Source organism: Mobula birostris, chromosome 8 (assembly GCF_030028105.1).
Source record: "Mobula birostris isolate sMobBir1 chromosome 8, sMobBir1.hap1, whole genome shotgun sequence".
Taxonomy (NCBI): domain Eukaryota; kingdom Metazoa; phylum Chordata; class Chondrichthyes; order Myliobatiformes; family Myliobatidae; genus Mobula; species Mobula birostris.
The window spans coordinates 70086529-70104352 of NC_092377.1; the positions used below are offsets into that span (position 1 = coordinate 70086529).

The 17824-nt window shown below is 41.3% G+C and overlaps 1 protein-coding gene across 3 annotated transcripts in view; it reads left to right on the plus strand.

The window, feature by feature from the left end:
• The window catches only part of LOC140201385 (aftiphilin-like), a 97453-nt gene that overhangs the window by 15872 nt on the left and 63757 nt on the right, over positions 1–17824 (plus strand). For all 3 annotated transcript variants that reach the window (XM_072265419.1, XM_072265420.1, XM_072265421.1), the window contains exon 2: positions 5755–7696. In XM_072265419.1, the coding sequence (XP_072121520.1) occupies positions 5780–7696 (1917 nt within the window). In that variant the 5' untranslated portion in view covers positions 5755–5779. The remainder of the gene's footprint in view (positions 1–5754; positions 7697–17824) is intronic.

The window sequence follows — 17824 nt, forward strand, 5'->3', positions numbered from 1 at the left end:
TGCAACATTGTAAAATACTTACTAAAACAGACTTGTGACAAAAACTATGAATGATATTTCCCTTGTCTTAAAATCTAAAACAATACCTGAAAAAAAATTATGCAGTTTAATATTCCCCTTTCTGAGCTTTAGCCATATAGATGACAACTCATCTAATTAGTGTTAAATTCAGCTGCCACTGTTTTTGACAGTGAATTCCAAAACCCAACTCCCTGAGACCTAAAAGATATTTAATCCTTGTACTAATTGCGATAAATCAATGTCCTCCTTTTATCAGAGAAATTGGCTCTTGCTGTTCACTTCATTAGACTTATCAAAGTTGCATGTTGATTAAATTTTCTTTCTGCTCCTTTCCTCTGTTCTGAATGGGATAATACTAGAATCAATGTTTTATCAATAAACTCCAGCCTTGCTGATGTCCACAAGTCATCTGCCTTCTGGCATATTTTTACCTTCTTACTAGCCCTTTTTTTTTTTGTCTTATGCTTTATATAATTTTGTATGACCCCTCTGCTCTTAGATTCAATGCTTCACTCAATAAAGTCAACCATCCCATATCTCATCAACTACTTAACTGCCTGTCATAGTTTGAGAGAGTGCGGACAAGCCTTCCAAAGTTCCTTCCAAGATTGACTTCTCAGCATCCTACTGTTTTATTTTCCTTCCCAATTGTTCCTTATGCCTAATCTCCAATCCTGTGTGCAGTTCTGAGGAAATTTCAAATAGGTGTATGTAGTATTTTCCAAGTATTGGGAGATGTGTAACGCCACCTACCACAGTGAGAAGAGCATTGTATTGTTCAACTAACTTTTTTCTCAAAACACTTTTTATATCAGTTGTTGCTTCTTCAAACAGCTTGTTTCTGTTATATAAAAATAACAAGAAAATCATGCGGGTAGAGAAAATGAATAAAAGTTGAAAGAAGGGATTGGTTATACTTTCTTTGCCCTTCCATCTCTTCCCATGCTCTCTGCAACTTAAAACTAACTTTCTCTTGTTTCAGGTCCTGATGGAGGTTCTTAACTTGAAATGTTAACTGGGATTTTCTTTCCACAGATGTGCCAGATTTGCTGAGTGCTTTGAGCAGTTTGTTTTTATTTTATATAACATATTATAGGCAGTGGAATTTAACATACTTTAGAATATATTATCTGTTGAGCAATTGTCCAGTGTACTATCTGCCATGTTTTAATTGCTGCCAGTGAACAAAAAAAGCTGATCCTTACGTTTTAATGTACTTGATACTTCATGAAATTTGCTTTGAGGATTTAGTTTTGTTTAACCCTACTTCTAGTAACGCTAATGAATATCTTAGACTATAAGACAGGAGCAGAATTAAGCCATTCGGGCCATTGACTGTGCTTCGCAATTCCACCATGGTTGATTTATTATCCCTCTTAAACACATTCTACTGCTTTCTCCATCTCCGCTTTAAATGTACTTAGTGACTTGGCTTCCATAGTGGCCTGTCAATGAATTCCACAGATTCGCTACCTTTTGGCTAAATAAATTTCTCCTCATCTGTTATAAATGGATGTCCCTGCAGTCTGAGGCTGGTCCTAGACTCACTCACTATAGGGAACATTCTCCCTACATTCACTCTATTCAGACCTTACAATATTTGATAGTTTTCAATGAGATTTTCCCCCTTGCTTCAGCATGTACAGACCCAGATCCGTCAAACTTTCCTTACACATTAACCCTTTCATTTTTGGAATCATTCCCATAAACCACCTCTGGACCCTCTCCAATGCTAGCACATCTTTTCTTAGATAAGGGGCCTAAAACTGATCACAATACTCTGCAAGTGTGGTCCAACCAATGCGTTATAAAGCTGCAGCATTACATCTTTGCTGTTATATTCTGGTCCTCTCGAAAGGAATGCTAACATTGTGTTTGTCTTCCTTTCTACCAACTCAGACTGCAAGTTAACTATATCCCTTTACACCTCTGATTTTAGACTTTTCTCCCTGTTTAGAAAATAAACTACACCTTTATTCCTTCTACCAAAGTGCATGACCATACACTTCCCTACGCTATATTCCTTCTGCCACTCTTCCCATTCTCCCAATCTGTTTAAGTCCTTCTGCAGATTCCTTGCTTCCTCGTATTCTTCGTATCATAACTCTATTATCCAAATCATTGACATATAACATGAAAAGAAATGGTCCCAACACCGACCTCACAGATCACCACTCGGCACCGGCAATCAACCAGAAATTGCCCCCTTTATTTCCATTCTTTGCCTTCTGCCAGTCAGCCAATCTTCTATCCATGCTAGTATCTTTCCTGTAATACCATAGGCTCTTATTAAACAACCTCGTGTGACACCTTGTCAAAGGCCTTCTGAAAATCCAAGTAAACAACATGCACTGATTCTCCTTTGTTTATCTTGCCTGTTATTTCCTCAAAGAATTTGAGTAGACTGGTCGGGCAAGATTTCCCTTCAAGGAAACCAGGCTGGCTTTGGCCTATTTTATCCTGTGTCTCCAAGTACCCCCAAACTTCATCCTTAATAATAGATTCCAACATCTTCTCAACCATTGATGTCAGGCTGACTGGCCTATAATTTCCTTCCTTTTGTCATCCTCCCTTCTTGAAGAGTGGAGTGATATTTGCAATTTTCCAGTACTCTGGAATTGTTCCAGAATCTAGTGTTTCTTGAAAGATCATTACTAATGCCTCCACAGTCTCTTCATCTACCTCTTTCAGAACCCTGGAGTGTAGTCCATCTGGTCCAGGTGATTTATCTACCTTCAGACCTTTTAGCTTCCCAAGCACCTTCTCTTTAGTAATAGCAACAACACTCACTTCAGTTTTTGGCATACTGTAGTGAAGACTGATGCAAAATACTTTTGAGTTCCTCTGCCATTTATTTGTCCCCCATTACAACCTCTCCAGCATCACTTTCCAGCAGTCCAATATCCACTCATGCCTCTCTTTTACTCTTCATACTGTATATTTGGAAAAAAAAATTGGTATCCGCTTTTATATTATTGGATAGCTTCCCTTCATATTTCATCTTTTCTTTCCTTAAGGCTTTTTTAATTGTCTTCTGTTGGTTTTTAAAAACTTCGCAATCCTCTAACTTCCAACTAACTTTTGTTGTATGCCCTCCTTCGCTTTTATGCTGTCTTTGACTTTCCTCATCAGCCACAGTTACCTCATTCTCCCCTTGGAATATTTCATCTTTCCGAATTGCCTCTAGAAACTCTATCAGTTGTTGTTCTGCCATCATCCCTGCTAGTGATCCCTTCTAATCAACTTTGGCCAGCTCCTCTCTCGTGCCTCTGTAATTCCCTTTTCTCCACTGCAATACCGATATATCTGACTTTCTCTTCTCCCTCTTAAACTGCAGGATGAATTCCATCATATTATGATCACTGTTTTCCAAGGGCTTCTTTACCTTAAGTCCTCTAATCAAATTTGGTTCATTATGCAACACCTAATCCTTGGGAATTCTTCAAATTCACTCTTGAAGGATCCAGCACCAACCTGATTTTCCCAAACTACCTGCATATTGAAACCCTCCATGATTATTGTAACATTGGCCTTTTTACATGCCTTTTCTATCCTTTGTTATAATTTGTATTCCACATCCTGGCTACTGTTTGGAGGCCTGCATTTATCTCCCATTAGGATCTTTTTACCTTTTGGACTTTCTTAACTCTAGCCACGAGGATACTACATCTTCTAATCCTGTCACCTCTAAGAATTTGATTTCATTGTTTACCAACAAAGTCAATCCACCCTCTCTGCCTACCTGCCTGTACTTTCAATACAATGTACATCTTGGATGTTAAGCTCCCGTCTATAATCTTCTTTTAGCTATGACTCAGTCATGCCCACACAGTCATATCTGCCATCTCTAACTGTGCTAGAAGATCATATACCTTATTCTGCATACTACATGCATTCAAATATAACACCTTCAGTCTTGTATTCATTACCCTTTTCTATTTTTTCCCCCCATGTTGCACTTCACCTCATTCCCACTGACTGCAATTTTGCCCTATCATCTGCCTATCCTTCCTCACTAATTTGACAGGGGGACGGGAACCTACTCAATGGACTTGTATACTAGCTGCCCCACCCTCACCCCTATCATTCTGGTTCCCGTCCCCTGCCAGATTAGTTTAAACCCTCCGCAACAGCTCTAGCAAACATCTCTGCAAGGGTATTGGACCTCCTGGGTTTAGGTGTAACTCATCCTTTCTGTACAGGTCATTTCTTTGGCAGAAGAAATCCCAATGATCCAGAAATGTGAAATTCTTTTCCTGCATCAATTCTTCAGCCACACATTCATCTGCCAAATCATCCTGTTCTTGCTCTAATTGACACATGGCACAGGCAATAATCCAGAGATTGATACACTTGAGGTCCTGCTTTTCAGATATCTACCTAACTCCCTAACTCCTCTTCAGGATTTACTCCCATTTCCTACGTATGGCTTTGGTACTGATATATGCGACCACTTCTAGCTGTTCAGCCCCCCCTTTAGAATGCTGTGACCTGATCCAAGACATCTGACTCTGGCACCTGGGAAACAAAATACCATCCAGGTGTCTTTATCTCATCTGCAGAATGTCCAGTCTGCCCTGTCACTGTTGCACTGTTCTCTACCCTGCCCCACCCTCTTCTGAGCCACAGAGCCAGACTCAGTGCCAGAGATCTGCGTACTGTGGCTTCTCCCACCAGTGTCGAAAGCAGTATACTCTGCACTGACTGCATATTCCCCATCCCTCTCCTGACGTCACCCAGGTACCTGCCTCGTACAATTTAGGGGTGACTACCTCCCTGTAGCTCCTATTTATCACCTCCAGTTTCTTCCATATGAGCCAAGTGTCATCAAGCTGCAACTCCAGTTCCTTAACATGGTCTGTAAGGAGATGCAGTTATCAGGGAGACTGGAAGTCTTCCAAAGTTCCCACATGTCAAACAAGGAACGTACCACTAACTTTGGTCCCTTCTTGCTAACTAAGGGCCAATATGCTGTAAATGTTAGGTATTTTATACATCACTTTAGTATTGTTAGGTTTTAATATTGTTCACGTTTCAAATTATTTTTTTGGCAAAGCATCTCCATTGATAATGATTCACATTTAGATGTTTTGCATGAATGCTGCTACTTGTATTGTGCTACATATACTCAATCATAAGTGTGCTTGTGCAGCAGGATTGACCATTCTTCCATAAGATAAACCATTTTAAAATCAAATTCTCTTCCTGAGCATCTTGGTTTGAATCAGTTGCATGCAGCTGTAGAATTGCAAATCTATGAATATGGTACTGTTTTAAGTTGCACATTGTGCTTATGTGAAACTGGAGTCTTTCGTTAGTTTGATTGGCTGCAATTTGCAGATGTCTACATTTTTAAGCAGAATTAGTTCATTTTGTTTTAATTTGATTCTTTATCGCTTAACATTTTGATTATAAGTGTTTAAAACATTAATAAAAATCACGAGCAGAAAGCAGGAGTATTTGCAAGCCTTGGCCTATTTATCTTATCACCCTTCCCTTACTTTAACCAAACATTATGGGTCTTTTTGGTCAGCTATTAATGGGTTTATATCTTTTATTTCAGAACAGAAGTTACAGATGTTAAATGGAAATTGAAAATTACTTCATTCTTTTTCTAGTGTCACAAGGGATAGATATTTAGCACAATTGATTGGTCTCATTATCAGTGATTATTAAGCTTACTGACGTGAATTTATGCTCTGGAGCTCTTGTAACTTCTCTGCTTCTCCCTAGGTTTATCGAGCTAAGAGGAAACAACATGGAACCAGATGTTATTAGAATGTATTCTTCTTCACCACCACCATTAGATGATGGGACTGAATTTGAACATGAGTTTGGTGAATTTGGTGGTTTCTCAGAAGTTGGTACTTCTACTCTTGGGTATAATGACTTTGATTTGGAAGATCCCCATGAAAACTTTATGTCCCAGAACCATTTTGTGCCTGGCCATGAATACTCCAGTGATATGCATGGGTTTGCTGACTTTCATTCAGCAGGTGCTTGTGAGGGCAAAGACTTTATTTCAGACTTCTCAAAACCTATTTCAAATGACCTGGCTGTAAATACTGCTAAAGATGCAACTCAATCCAATTCTTCAAGGAATGGTTTTGAATGTACAACAACAGAATCTAAAGAACAAACTGAAGTAAATGCTCAGCCTGCCATTCTGACCAAGGATGTCATTGCAATAGATTTAAAACGGGAAGACCAAGAAGAGTGTTACAGTGATAGTCCAACCAACCCAGAAGTTCTAACAAATGGTTATTCAACAATAGATTCAATGCACTCTCAGGAAATAGAAAATATGGTCAACACAAATGACCAAAAAGTTGTAAATGTTCACATTTCTGAACTTTGTTCAGATACAAAGCCTAGTCCAGTTGATAACTTTGCTGTATTTTCTGATGTTGAAATAACTGGCGATTTAACAGAAGAAAAAACAAGTAGGTCTTTATCTACCATTGGAAAAATAGCACAGATAAAAGAGCATGACTCTGGCAATCATTCAACTTTAGGGAAGCTGCCAGTTGCTGGGGTCACTTTGGATGATGGTAATGAACGGAACGTCATACAAGAGCAAACAAATGATGCATTTGTTACATCAGATTGTGAAAGTGAGAAAGATGCAATTGCAGTAAGCCACACTCAGAACCATCCTACTGAACCTTGTGGTACAGTTGATGTTGAAATTCCTAATGGTGTTCAAAACTCATCAGAATCCATGGAACCCGTTGAAGCAAGGCATGTAGTTCATGAATCATTGCATAGTATAAAAGAAACCACTTCTACAGTAATCCAATCAGAAGCTTCTCCATCAGTAAATGAAACAGCAAACATACGGGAGTCCAATTTGGAAATGTGTAACCATGATGAAGAAACACGGGGTGTTAATACACTCAATATTGAATGTAATGAGTTAGTGACTGGACAAGACAGTGTAGCAAATGAAGAGCTTCTGGCAACCAGCATAGAAAGCACAGAGGAAAATGAGTCTGATCGTGTTGGGATTTCAAGAAGCGAATGTTCACTAGAAGGTGACTTTAATACTTTTAGTCCAGTGCTGAATGTTAATGCTGCAGACAATGATTTTAACTCAGATGTGCAACCTGTAGACTCTTATAGCAAGAGTGCTTCAAAATTGACAACTGACAAATTTGCTATATTTCAGGAAGCTGGAGTGAAAGATGATTTTGGTGACTTTGGTACTGTAAGCAATGACTGTGTATCAGCATTTGCTAATTTTTCAGCATATTCTGCAGAAAAAAGTGCACTATCGGAGGCTGCTGTTCATGTTGAAGGTGATTTATCATTTGATGAGCATGGAGCTGCCACCACTGAAAGAAAAACTGAAGATTTTGGAAAATTTGGGTCAACTCAAACAAAAACAGATTCTGATTTTGCAGGATTCAATAGTGAAGAAGACTTTTCACTTGATGGGCAAGATGCTGAGTGGAATGCTTTTGGGGATTCGGTGTCTGAAAGTACATCGTGGGCAGCTTTTGGTGAAGAGCATTCTGGTGAATGTAAAGAAGAAATTAGTCAATGTAGTAGGGCAGAGCCTGCCCTTTGTGGGATCACACAGTTGACTGACAATGTGGACAATACCTCCCTTCAGCCTATTGATGAAATGACAAGAATTAAGAGTACAACTCCATGTGAAGTAACTATGACACAAGTAAGTGTTGCTGATGTTGCACGTTAGTGTATTAATAATTAAGTTGATCGATTGTGTGCGCAGATTTCTTGTTTCAAAATTTTAAAGTCAAACATCATAGAATTATTAATATCTTAAACTTGGGTCAGATGGCTTTGGAGTGGAGCCCTATAACCAATGTGGTCTGTCTATAAATTGAACTGCTGATCTTCATCTGTATTTTAAACTTTTGAGTTGTGGACCACTAATGAGCTTGCAGTTTAGAATGTATTCAATTTGTATGTAAATTGATATTTCAGTGAATGGAAATGTCGTTTTTCAATACACGGCATATTGCTGTTTGGTAATCTTGTGTGCGAGTTATAATTTATAAAATGTAACATAGGTAGACGCCTGATTAACTTGTACATAATGAAAATACTTCTATATATTCTCCAATGATATTGCAAATAGGGATTAATAGCCTGATATTCTTGTAAAATTATGCGATGTTTCTGTTCTGTTTAATAGGCGAGACATGGAAACAATGTTCTTTGAATTGAAAGAAGACCATAGCTATGGTTCATAAATATAAAATGCAGTAAGCTTTATATATTCAAAAAAACTGAGGAACTTCTTTATGCTGAGAATAGTTACTTAGTGAAATTTGCATCATGTCCAGGTGAATGTCATTTGGAAGGCTGGAATGGTACAAACTTGAAATAGAAATAGATTATGCCGAAGAGTAACGTGCATTGGAATGGAAAATATGGAGCTTTGAGACTAAAATGGAGCTTAAATGCATGCAGGGACCACTTGCACTGAATGATCTTCAGTGTCTGTGTAATCAGACCAAATGGTTGGCCCTGCATATTTCTGTAGAAGAACAAGTTGGTGAATATGAATTTAGTTAATATTCCTTTAGAGTCGTTTGTGCTCAATTCTGAGCGAATTGAAATACATTGATCAAGGAGTTTCACTTTGCAATAGCAAAATTGATCTCTAATTCTAAATTAAGGTTGCATCAATACATTAGAACTGCAACCAATTGAATTTCTGATGAAGAGTCTCAGCCCAAAACGTCTCTTCCATACATGCTGCCTGAGCTGCTGAGTTCCTCCAGCATTTTGTGTATTGTTACCTATGGAAATGCTTGGTTAAAGAACGGTATGTGATTCTATAACATTGTAGATGAGGACAGTGGCTAGAAATGTAAGGAGGAGAATGTTGTAAAGAAATTGGTTTTAGATTATTGGCTGTAAATATTAAACATTTTGGCCATGTAGCAGTGCAATATAGATTCACTGAGGTTGAGTAAGGATTTGTCATGTAATTGTAAGGTTGTATTCATTGGTGTGGGAAAGATTAAGCTAAGCTGGAGAGTTAAAATTTGACTCATGACAGAATAAATGGAAATGTTATTTTTGCTTGCAAATTGCCAATGAGGTGTTTTGATACTGAAAATAAAATAATCATATTAAAATGCTTTACCCATTTTAGCTATTGAAGATGGAATTCATTAAGAAAGAATAAGGATAAATTATTCAAATTAGGAGAGACCAGGAAACAAGCCCTGCAATGATTTGCTTCACTTGAATTAGCTTCAGTGACCTTCATCCACAGCAAAGTTATTTGTGGAATGTTTGCTGGTAATAGGAAATGTTCTATTCTATTTGTAACTAAATGAAACCCCTTTTTACCGAGCATCTATAGAAACACAGCTTGTTAGCCCCTCGCTAACAGCCACCGGACTCGGTGGTGAGAAAACACACCTTTCTCAAACTTCATGCACTTCAGGTATGACTTTGGTCCCACCAAAACTGGGAAGTTGGGACGTTTCAATCACCTGAACCACGATCTGTGCGAATACTGTGTTAATACTTCCCCCATGCAATTAGCCGTTGGCAAGAAATAACAGATTGTACACGGCATACAATTATAAAGAAAGTATATTTACAAATTTCAGCTTTACTGAATGGTTAGTAAGAAAAAGACCAGCGGAAAAAAAAGGCTAATTACAGTTAACCCAGTCCAAATATGCACAAAGTTGGAGCTCATGTTGAAGTTGTCTTTAACTCGTGCGCTGGACCCATTGTCTGCGTGAAAGCATACACCATCTTCCAAACATTGCTCACAATCTATCTCAAACAAACAGGCTCCCCCATGGGAGTATTGGCTCTTCTTCCTTAAAGCTGTTCATTTGCACAAAGCACCCTGGGCATCCTCCTGTCTTCCTCCAGCTCCCACCAAAAGGAACTTGAGCCACACCAGTATCTGTCACAAAAAAACCTCTCAGCCTAGCTTTTACTAGAACCTTCTGCCAATTCCACCAGCTTGATTGGCTGACCCAACATTCCTAAGTTAAACATCACAACCCCTTATGTCTAACTGACAACCAAGCAATCAGCAGAACACACTGCTTCTACAGAAAGCTATTAAATGAAATGCCTGCAACACACATCAAAGTTGCTGGTGAACGCAGCAGGCCAGCCAGCATTTCCAGGAAGAGGTACAGTCGACGTTTCAGGCCGAGACCCTTTGTCAGGACTAACTGAAGGAAGAGTTAGTAAGAGATTTGAAAGTGGGAGGGGGAGGGGGAGATCCAAAATGATAGGAGAAGACAGGAAGGGGAGGGATGGAGCCAAGAGCTGGACAGGTGATTGGCAAAGGGGATATGAGAGGATCATGGACAGGAGGCCCAGGGAGAAGGAAAAGGGGGGGGGGGGTGAACCCAGAGGAAGGCCAAGGGGTATAGTAAGAGGGAGAAAAAGGAGAGTGAGAGAAAGAATGTGTATATAAAAATAAATAACGGATGGGGTAGGAGGGGGAGGTGGGGCATTAGCGGAAGTAAGAGAAGTCGATGTTCATGCCATCAGGTTGGAGGCTACCCAGACGGAATATAAGGTGTTGTTCCTCCAACCTGAGTGTGGCTTCATCTTTACAGTAGAGGAGGCCGTGGATAGACATGTCAGAATAGGAATGGGGCGTGGAATTAAAACGTGTGGCCACTGGGAGATCCTGTTTTCTCTGGCAGTGTTCAGCAAAGTGGTCTCCCAGTCTGCGTCAGGTCTAGCCAAAACCCCCCTCCCCCTTCCACTTTCAAATCTCTTACTAACTCTTCCTTCAGTTAGTCCTGACGAAGGGTCTCGGCCTGAAACGTCAACTGTACCTCTTCCTAGAGATGCTGCCTGGCCTGCTGCGTTCACCAGCAACTTTGTGTGTTGTTCGAATTTCCAGCATCTGCAGAATTACTGTTGTTTACGTAAATGAAATGCCCTACAGCATTAGCAGTAAAATCTTAACCAGGGAATTACATAAAGAATGCATGTCTGCTTTCAGCAAGACCTAACAATGTGATATTCAGTATTTACTTCATTCTGGTCTCCTAGTTTCTGCCTCCTTCAAATTTGCTCCAGTGTTGAAACTTATCAGATGGCTGACTCAGACACTTGCCTTTTGAACCAAAGCTTCCACTATCATAGCTAACTGAATCCTTGCCACACCTCGTTTCTCTATATTGGACAATCCAAACACAGATAGGTGACTGCTTTGCCAAGGACCTGTGTTTAGTCTGCAGAGGCGACTGGAGGTTCTTTTTGTACCTGCCACTTTAATTATTCATCCTTATCCCACAGTAGCACTTTGGTCAGTGGCTTCCTATGCTGCTATCAATAAGGCCAACATTTTTTGTCTTGTTGCAACTGGCTATTTCTGCTGGGTGTGTCCATCAGTTTTTTACATTTCTTTTTATATTCTTTCTCTCCAACCACACTATGTTCACATTCTGTTTCTCTCCCAATTGCCTCATTAATCCCTGGCCTGCATGACCATGCCAGTTTATCCTGACATTAATCCTGTTCTCATTCTTTCCAAGATATTTCCTTTGTTGCATTCATTCCTCCAGCCTCTCTATAAATTAAAACTCAATTGTTTTATTTCCTATTTTGACTATCTCTTTACATAAATGCTGCCTAACATAATGTTTCCAGCACTTTGTTCTAATTGCAGATTTTCCATCATTTGCATGCTTCTGAATTTCTTGGACTGATATGTGGTAAACAGCATCTGCACCATACAAATGCCAGACACATGCTTCGCCTGGTCAGGGAGAGTGAGGAGGTGATAGAGAGGAGCTATAGGCAGGTAGTCACACCAGGGCTTGGGGAGACAGATAAATAGGTAACAGTCAGGAGAGGGAAGAGCAGGAGTCAGAGACTAGAGAGCACCCTTGTGCAACAGTGGCTGCGCCTCTGGCACAGAGTCTGGCCCTGTGGCTCAGAAGGAAATGAAGAGGATGGCAGCAGTGATGGGGGACTCTACAGTCAGGGGTGGTCAGACAGGCAATTCTGTGAACACAGGAAAGAAGCACGGATGGTAGTTTTCCTTCCAGGTGCCAGGGTCCGGGATGTTTCTGATCGCATCCACGATATCTTGGAAGTGGGAAGGAGAACAGCCAGAGGTTGTGGTACATATTGGTACCAACGACATAGGCAGGAAAAGGGAGGAGGTCTTAAAAGCAGACTACAGGGAGTTAGGAAAGAAGTTGAGAAGCAGGACCACAAAAGTAGTCATCTTGAGATTACTGCCTATGCCATGCAACAGTGAGTATAGGAATAGAGTGAGGTGAAGGAGAAACTCATGGCTGAGGGATTGGAGCGGTGGGAAGGGATTCAGATTTCTAGATCATTGGGACCTCTTTTGGGGCAGGAGTGACCTGTACAAAAAGGACAGGTTGCACTTCAATCCCGGGGTGGGGGGGGGGGGGCCCAATATCCTGGCGGTGAGGTTTGCTAAGGTTATTGGGGAGAGTTTAAACTAGGATTGCTGGGGGGGGGGGGGGTGCGGTAGGAACCAAACTGAAGAAACGGAGGAAGAGGCGGTTGGCTCACAAATAGAGAAAGCTTGGAGACAGTGCGAGAGGGATGTTAGGCAGGTGATAGAGAAGGGACGCGCTCAGACTGATGGTTTGAGATGTGTCTATTTTAATGCAAGGAGTATTATGAACAAAGTGGATGAGCTTAGAGTGCAGATCAGTACTTGGAGTTATGATGTGGCCATTACAGAGACTTGGATGGCTCAGGGGCAGGAATGGTTACATCGAGTGCCAGGCTTTAGATGTTTTAGAAAGGACGGGGAGAGAGGCAAAAGAGGAGGGGGTGTGGCACTGTTGAACAGAGATAGTGTCACGGCCGTAGATAAGGAGGAAGACCTGGAGGGATTGTCTACGGATTCTCTGTGGGTGGAAGTTAGGAACAGGAAAGGGTCAATAACTCTACTGGGTGTTTTTTTTTTCATAGACCACTCAATAGTCACAGGAACATCGAGGAGCAGATAGGGAGACAGATTCTGGAAAGGTGTAATGATAACAGGGTTATCGTGGTGGGAGATTTTAATTTCCCCAGTATCGATTAGCATGTCCCTAGAGCGAGGGGTTTAGATCGGGTGGAGTTTGTTAGGTATGTTCAAGAAGGTTTCTTGACACAATATGTAGATTAGCCTACAAGAGGAGAGGCTGTACTTGATCTGGAATTGGGAAATGAATCTGGTCAAGTGTCAGGTCTGTCAGTGGGAGAGCATTTTGGAGATGGTGATCACAACTCTATCTCCTTTACAATAACAATTGGAAAGGAATAGGAACAGACAAGTTAGGAAAGCGTTTAATTGGAGTAAGGGAAAATATGAAGCTATCAGGCAGGAACCTGGAAGCATAAATTGAAAACAGATGTTCTCAGGGAAATGTATGGAAGAAATGTGGCAAATGTTCAGGGGATATTTGCATGGAGTTCTGCATAGGTATGTTCCAATGAGACAGGGATAGGATGGTAAGGTACAAGAACCGTGGTGTACAAAGGCTGTTGTAACTCCAGTCAAGAAGAAAAGAAGAGTTTACGAAAGGTTCAAAAAGCTAGGTAATGATAGAGCTAGATTATAAGGCTAGTAGGAAGGAGCTCAAGAAAGAAATTAGAGCCAGAGGGGCCATGAGACAGTCTTGACGGACAGGATTAAGGAAGATCCCAAGGCATTCTACAAGTATGTGAAGGGCAAGAGGATAAGACATGAGTGGATTGACACGTGGAATTATGACGTTATAGCAATTAGTGAAACTTGGCTACAGGAGGGGCAGGACTGGCAGCTTAATATTCCAGGGTTCCGATGTTTCAGATGTGATCGAGGCAGAGGAATGAAAGTTGGGGGAGCAGCATTGCTTGTTAGGCAAAATATTACAGCAGTGCTCAGACAGGACAGATTAGAGGGCTTGTCTACTGAGTCCTTATGGGTGGAGCTGAGAAACAGGAAAGGTATGGCCACATTAGTGGGATTGTATTACAGACCACCCAATAGTCAACGAGAATTGGAAGAGCAAACCTGCAGGGAAATAGCAAGCAACTGCAGGAAACATAAAGTTGTGATGGTAGGGGATTTTAATTTTCCATATATTGATTGGGACTCCCATACTGTTAGGGGTCTAGATGGTTTAGAGTTTGTAAAATGTGTTCAGGAAAGTTTTCTAAATCAATATATAGAGGGACCAACTAGAGGGGATGCAATATTGGATCTCCTGTTAGGAAGCGAGTTAGGACAAGTGACGGAAGTCTGTGTAGGGGAGCACTTTGGTTCCAGTGATCATAACACCATTAGTTTCAACTTGATCATGGACGAGGATAGATCTGGTCCTAAGACTGAGGTTCTTAACTGGAAGAAGGCCAAATTTGAAGAAATGAGGAAGGATCTAAAAAGCGTGGATTGGGACAGGTCGTTCTCTGGCAAGGATGTGATCGGTAGGTGGGAAGCCTTCAAAGGAGAAATTTTGAGAGTGCAGAATTTGTATGTTCCTGTCAGGATTAAAGGCAAAGTGAATAGGAATAAGGAACCTTGGTTCTCAAGGGATATTGCAACTCTGATGAAGAAGAAGAAGGAGTTGTATGAAATGTATAGGAAATAGGGAGTAAATCAGGTGCTTGAGGAGTATAAGAAGTGCAAGAAAATACTTAAGAAAGTAATCAGGAGGGCTAAAAAAAGACATGAGGTTGCCTTGGCAGTCAAAGTGAAGGATAATCCAAAGAGCTTTTACAGGTATATTAAGAGTAATAGGATTGTAAGGAATAAAATTGGTCCTCTTGAAGATCAGAGTGGTCGGCTATGTGCGGAACCAAAGGAAATGGGGGAGATCTTAAATAGGTTTTTGCGTCTGTATTTACTAAGGAAACTGGCATGAAGTCTATGGAATTAAGGGAATCAAGTAGTGAGATCATGGAAACTGTACAGATCGAAAAGGAGGAGGTCCTTGCTGTCTTGAGGAAAAGTAAAGTGGATAAATGCCCGGGACCTGACAGGGTGTTCCCTCGGACCTTGAAGGAGACTGGTGTTGAAATTACAGGGGCCCTGGCAGAAATATTTAAGATGTCGCTGTCTACAGGTGAGGTGCCGGAGGATTGGAGAGTGGCTCATGTTGTTCCGTTGTTTAAAAAAGGATCAAAAAGTAATCAGGGAAATTATACGCCGGTAAGTTTAATGTCAGTATTAGGTAAGTTATTGGAGGGAGTACTAAGAGGCAGAATCTACAAGCATTTGGATAGACAGGGACTTATTAGGGAGAGTCAACATGGCTTTGTGCGTGGCAGGTCATGTTTGACCAATCTATTAGAGTTTTTCGAGGAGGTTACCAGGAAAGTGGATGAAGGGAAGGCAGTGGATATTGTCTACATGGACTTCAGTAAGGCCTTTGACAAGGTCCCGCATGGGAGGTTAGTTAGGAAAATTCAGTCGCTAGGTATACATGGAGAGGTGGTAAATTGGATCAGACATTGGCTCAATGGAAGAAGCCAAAGAGTGGTGGTAGAGAATTGCTTCTCCGAGTGGAGGCCTGTGACTAGTGGTGCGCCACAGGGGTCAGTGCTGGGTCCATTGTTATTTGTCATCTATATCAATGATCTGGATGATAATGTGGTAAATTGGATCAGCAAATTTGCTGATGATACAAAGATTGGAGGTGTAGTAGACAGCGAGGAAGGTTTTCAGAGCCTGCAGAGGGACTTGGACCAGCTGGAAAAATGGGCTGAAAAATGGCAGATGGAGTTTAATGCAGACAAGTGTGAGGTATTGCACGTTGGAAGGACAAACCAAGGTAGAACATACAGGGTTAATGGTAAGGCACTGAGGAGTGCAGTGGAACAGAGGGATCTGGGAATACAGATACAAAATTCCCTAAGAGTGGTGTCACAGGTAGATAGGGTCGTAAAGAGAGCTTTTGGTACGTTGGCCTTTATTAATCAAAGTATTGAATATAAGAGCTGGAATGTTATGATGAGGTTGTATAAGGCATTGGTGAGGCCGAATCTGGAGTATTGTGTTCAGTTTTGGTCACCAAATTACAGGAAGGATATTAATAAGGTTGAAAGAGTGTAGAGAAGGTTTACAAGGATGTTGCTGGGACTTGAGAAACTCAGTTGCAGAGAAAGGTTGAATAGGTTAGGACTTTATTCCCTGGAGTGTAGAAGAATGAGGGGAGATTTGATAGAGGTATATAAAATTATGATGGGTACAGATAGAGTGAATGCAAGCAGGCTTTTTCCACTGAGGCAAGGGGAGAAAAATACCAGAGGACATGGGTTAAGGGTGAGGGGGGGAAAGTTTAAAGGGAACATTAGTGGGGGTTTCTTCACACAGAGTGGTGGGAGTATGGAATGAGCTGCCAGATGAGGTGGCAAATGCGGGTTCTTTTTTAACATTTAAGAATAAATTGGACAGATACATGGATGGGAGGTGTATGGAGGGATATGGTCCGTGTGCAGGTCAGTGGGACTAGGCAGAAAATGGTTCGGCACAGCCAAGAAGGGCCAAAAGGCCTGTTTCTGTGCTGTAGTTTCTATGGGTCTGTGGTTCTATAGAATAGGACCAATCAAGTGTGACAGTGGAAAAGTGTGTATGGAACCGGAGGAGATAGCAGAGGTACTTAATGAATACTTCTGTATTCACTACGGAAAAGGATCTTGGCGATTGTAGGGTTGACTTACAGTGGACTGAAAAGCCTGCGCATGTAGATATTAAGAAAGAGGATGCGTTGGAGCTTTTGGAAAGCATCAAGTCGGATAAGTTACCGGGACCCAATGAAATGTACCTCAGGCTACTGTGGGAGGTGAGGGAGGAGATTACTGAGCCTCTGGCAATGATCTTTGCATCATCAATGGGGACGGGAAAGGTTCCAGAAGATTGGAGGGTTGCGGATGCTGTTCCATTATTCAAGAAAGGGTGTAGAGGTAGCTCAGGAAATTATAGACCAGTGAGTCTTACTTCAGTGGTTGATAAGTTGATGGAGAAGATCCTGAGAGGCAGGATTTATGAACATTTGGAGAGGCATAATATGATCAGGAATAGTCAGCATGGCTTTGTGAAAGACAGATCATGCCCTATGAACCTGATTGAATTTTCTGAGGATGTGACAAAACACATTGATGAAGAACAGTAGATGTAGTGTATATGGATTTTACAAGGCATTTGATAAGGTGCCCCATGCAGGGCTTATTCAGAAAGTAAGGAGGCATGGGATCCAAGGGGAAATTGCTTTGTGAACTTGCTTGCCCACAGAAGGCAAAGAGTGGTTGTAGATGGGTCATACTCTGCATGGAGGTTGGTGACTAGTGGTGGGCCTCAGGAATTTGTTCTGGGACCCCTACTCTTTGTGATTTCTATAAATAATCTAGATGAAGAACTGGAGAGATGGGTTAGTAAATTTGCTGATGACACAAAGGTTGGAGATGTTGTGGATAGTGTGGAGGGCTGTCAGAGGATATAGCGGGACATTGATAGGATGCAAAACTGGGCTAAGAAAGTGGCAGGTGGAGTTCAACCCAGGTAAGTGTGAGGTGGTTCAAATATGATGACAGAATATAGTATTAATGGCAAGACTCTTGGCAGTGTGGAGGATCAGAGGAATCTTGGGGTCCGAGTCCACAGGACACTCAAGGTTGCTGCGCAGGTTGACGTTGTGGTTAAGAAAGAATGCAGTGCATTGGCTTTCATCAGTCGTGAGATTGAGTTTAGGAGCCAAGAGGTAATGTTGCAGCTATATAAGACCCTGGTCAGACCCCACTTGGAGTACTGTGCTCAGTTTTGGTCGCCTCACTATAGGAAAGTTGTGGAAACCATAGAAATGGTGCAGAGGAGATTTAC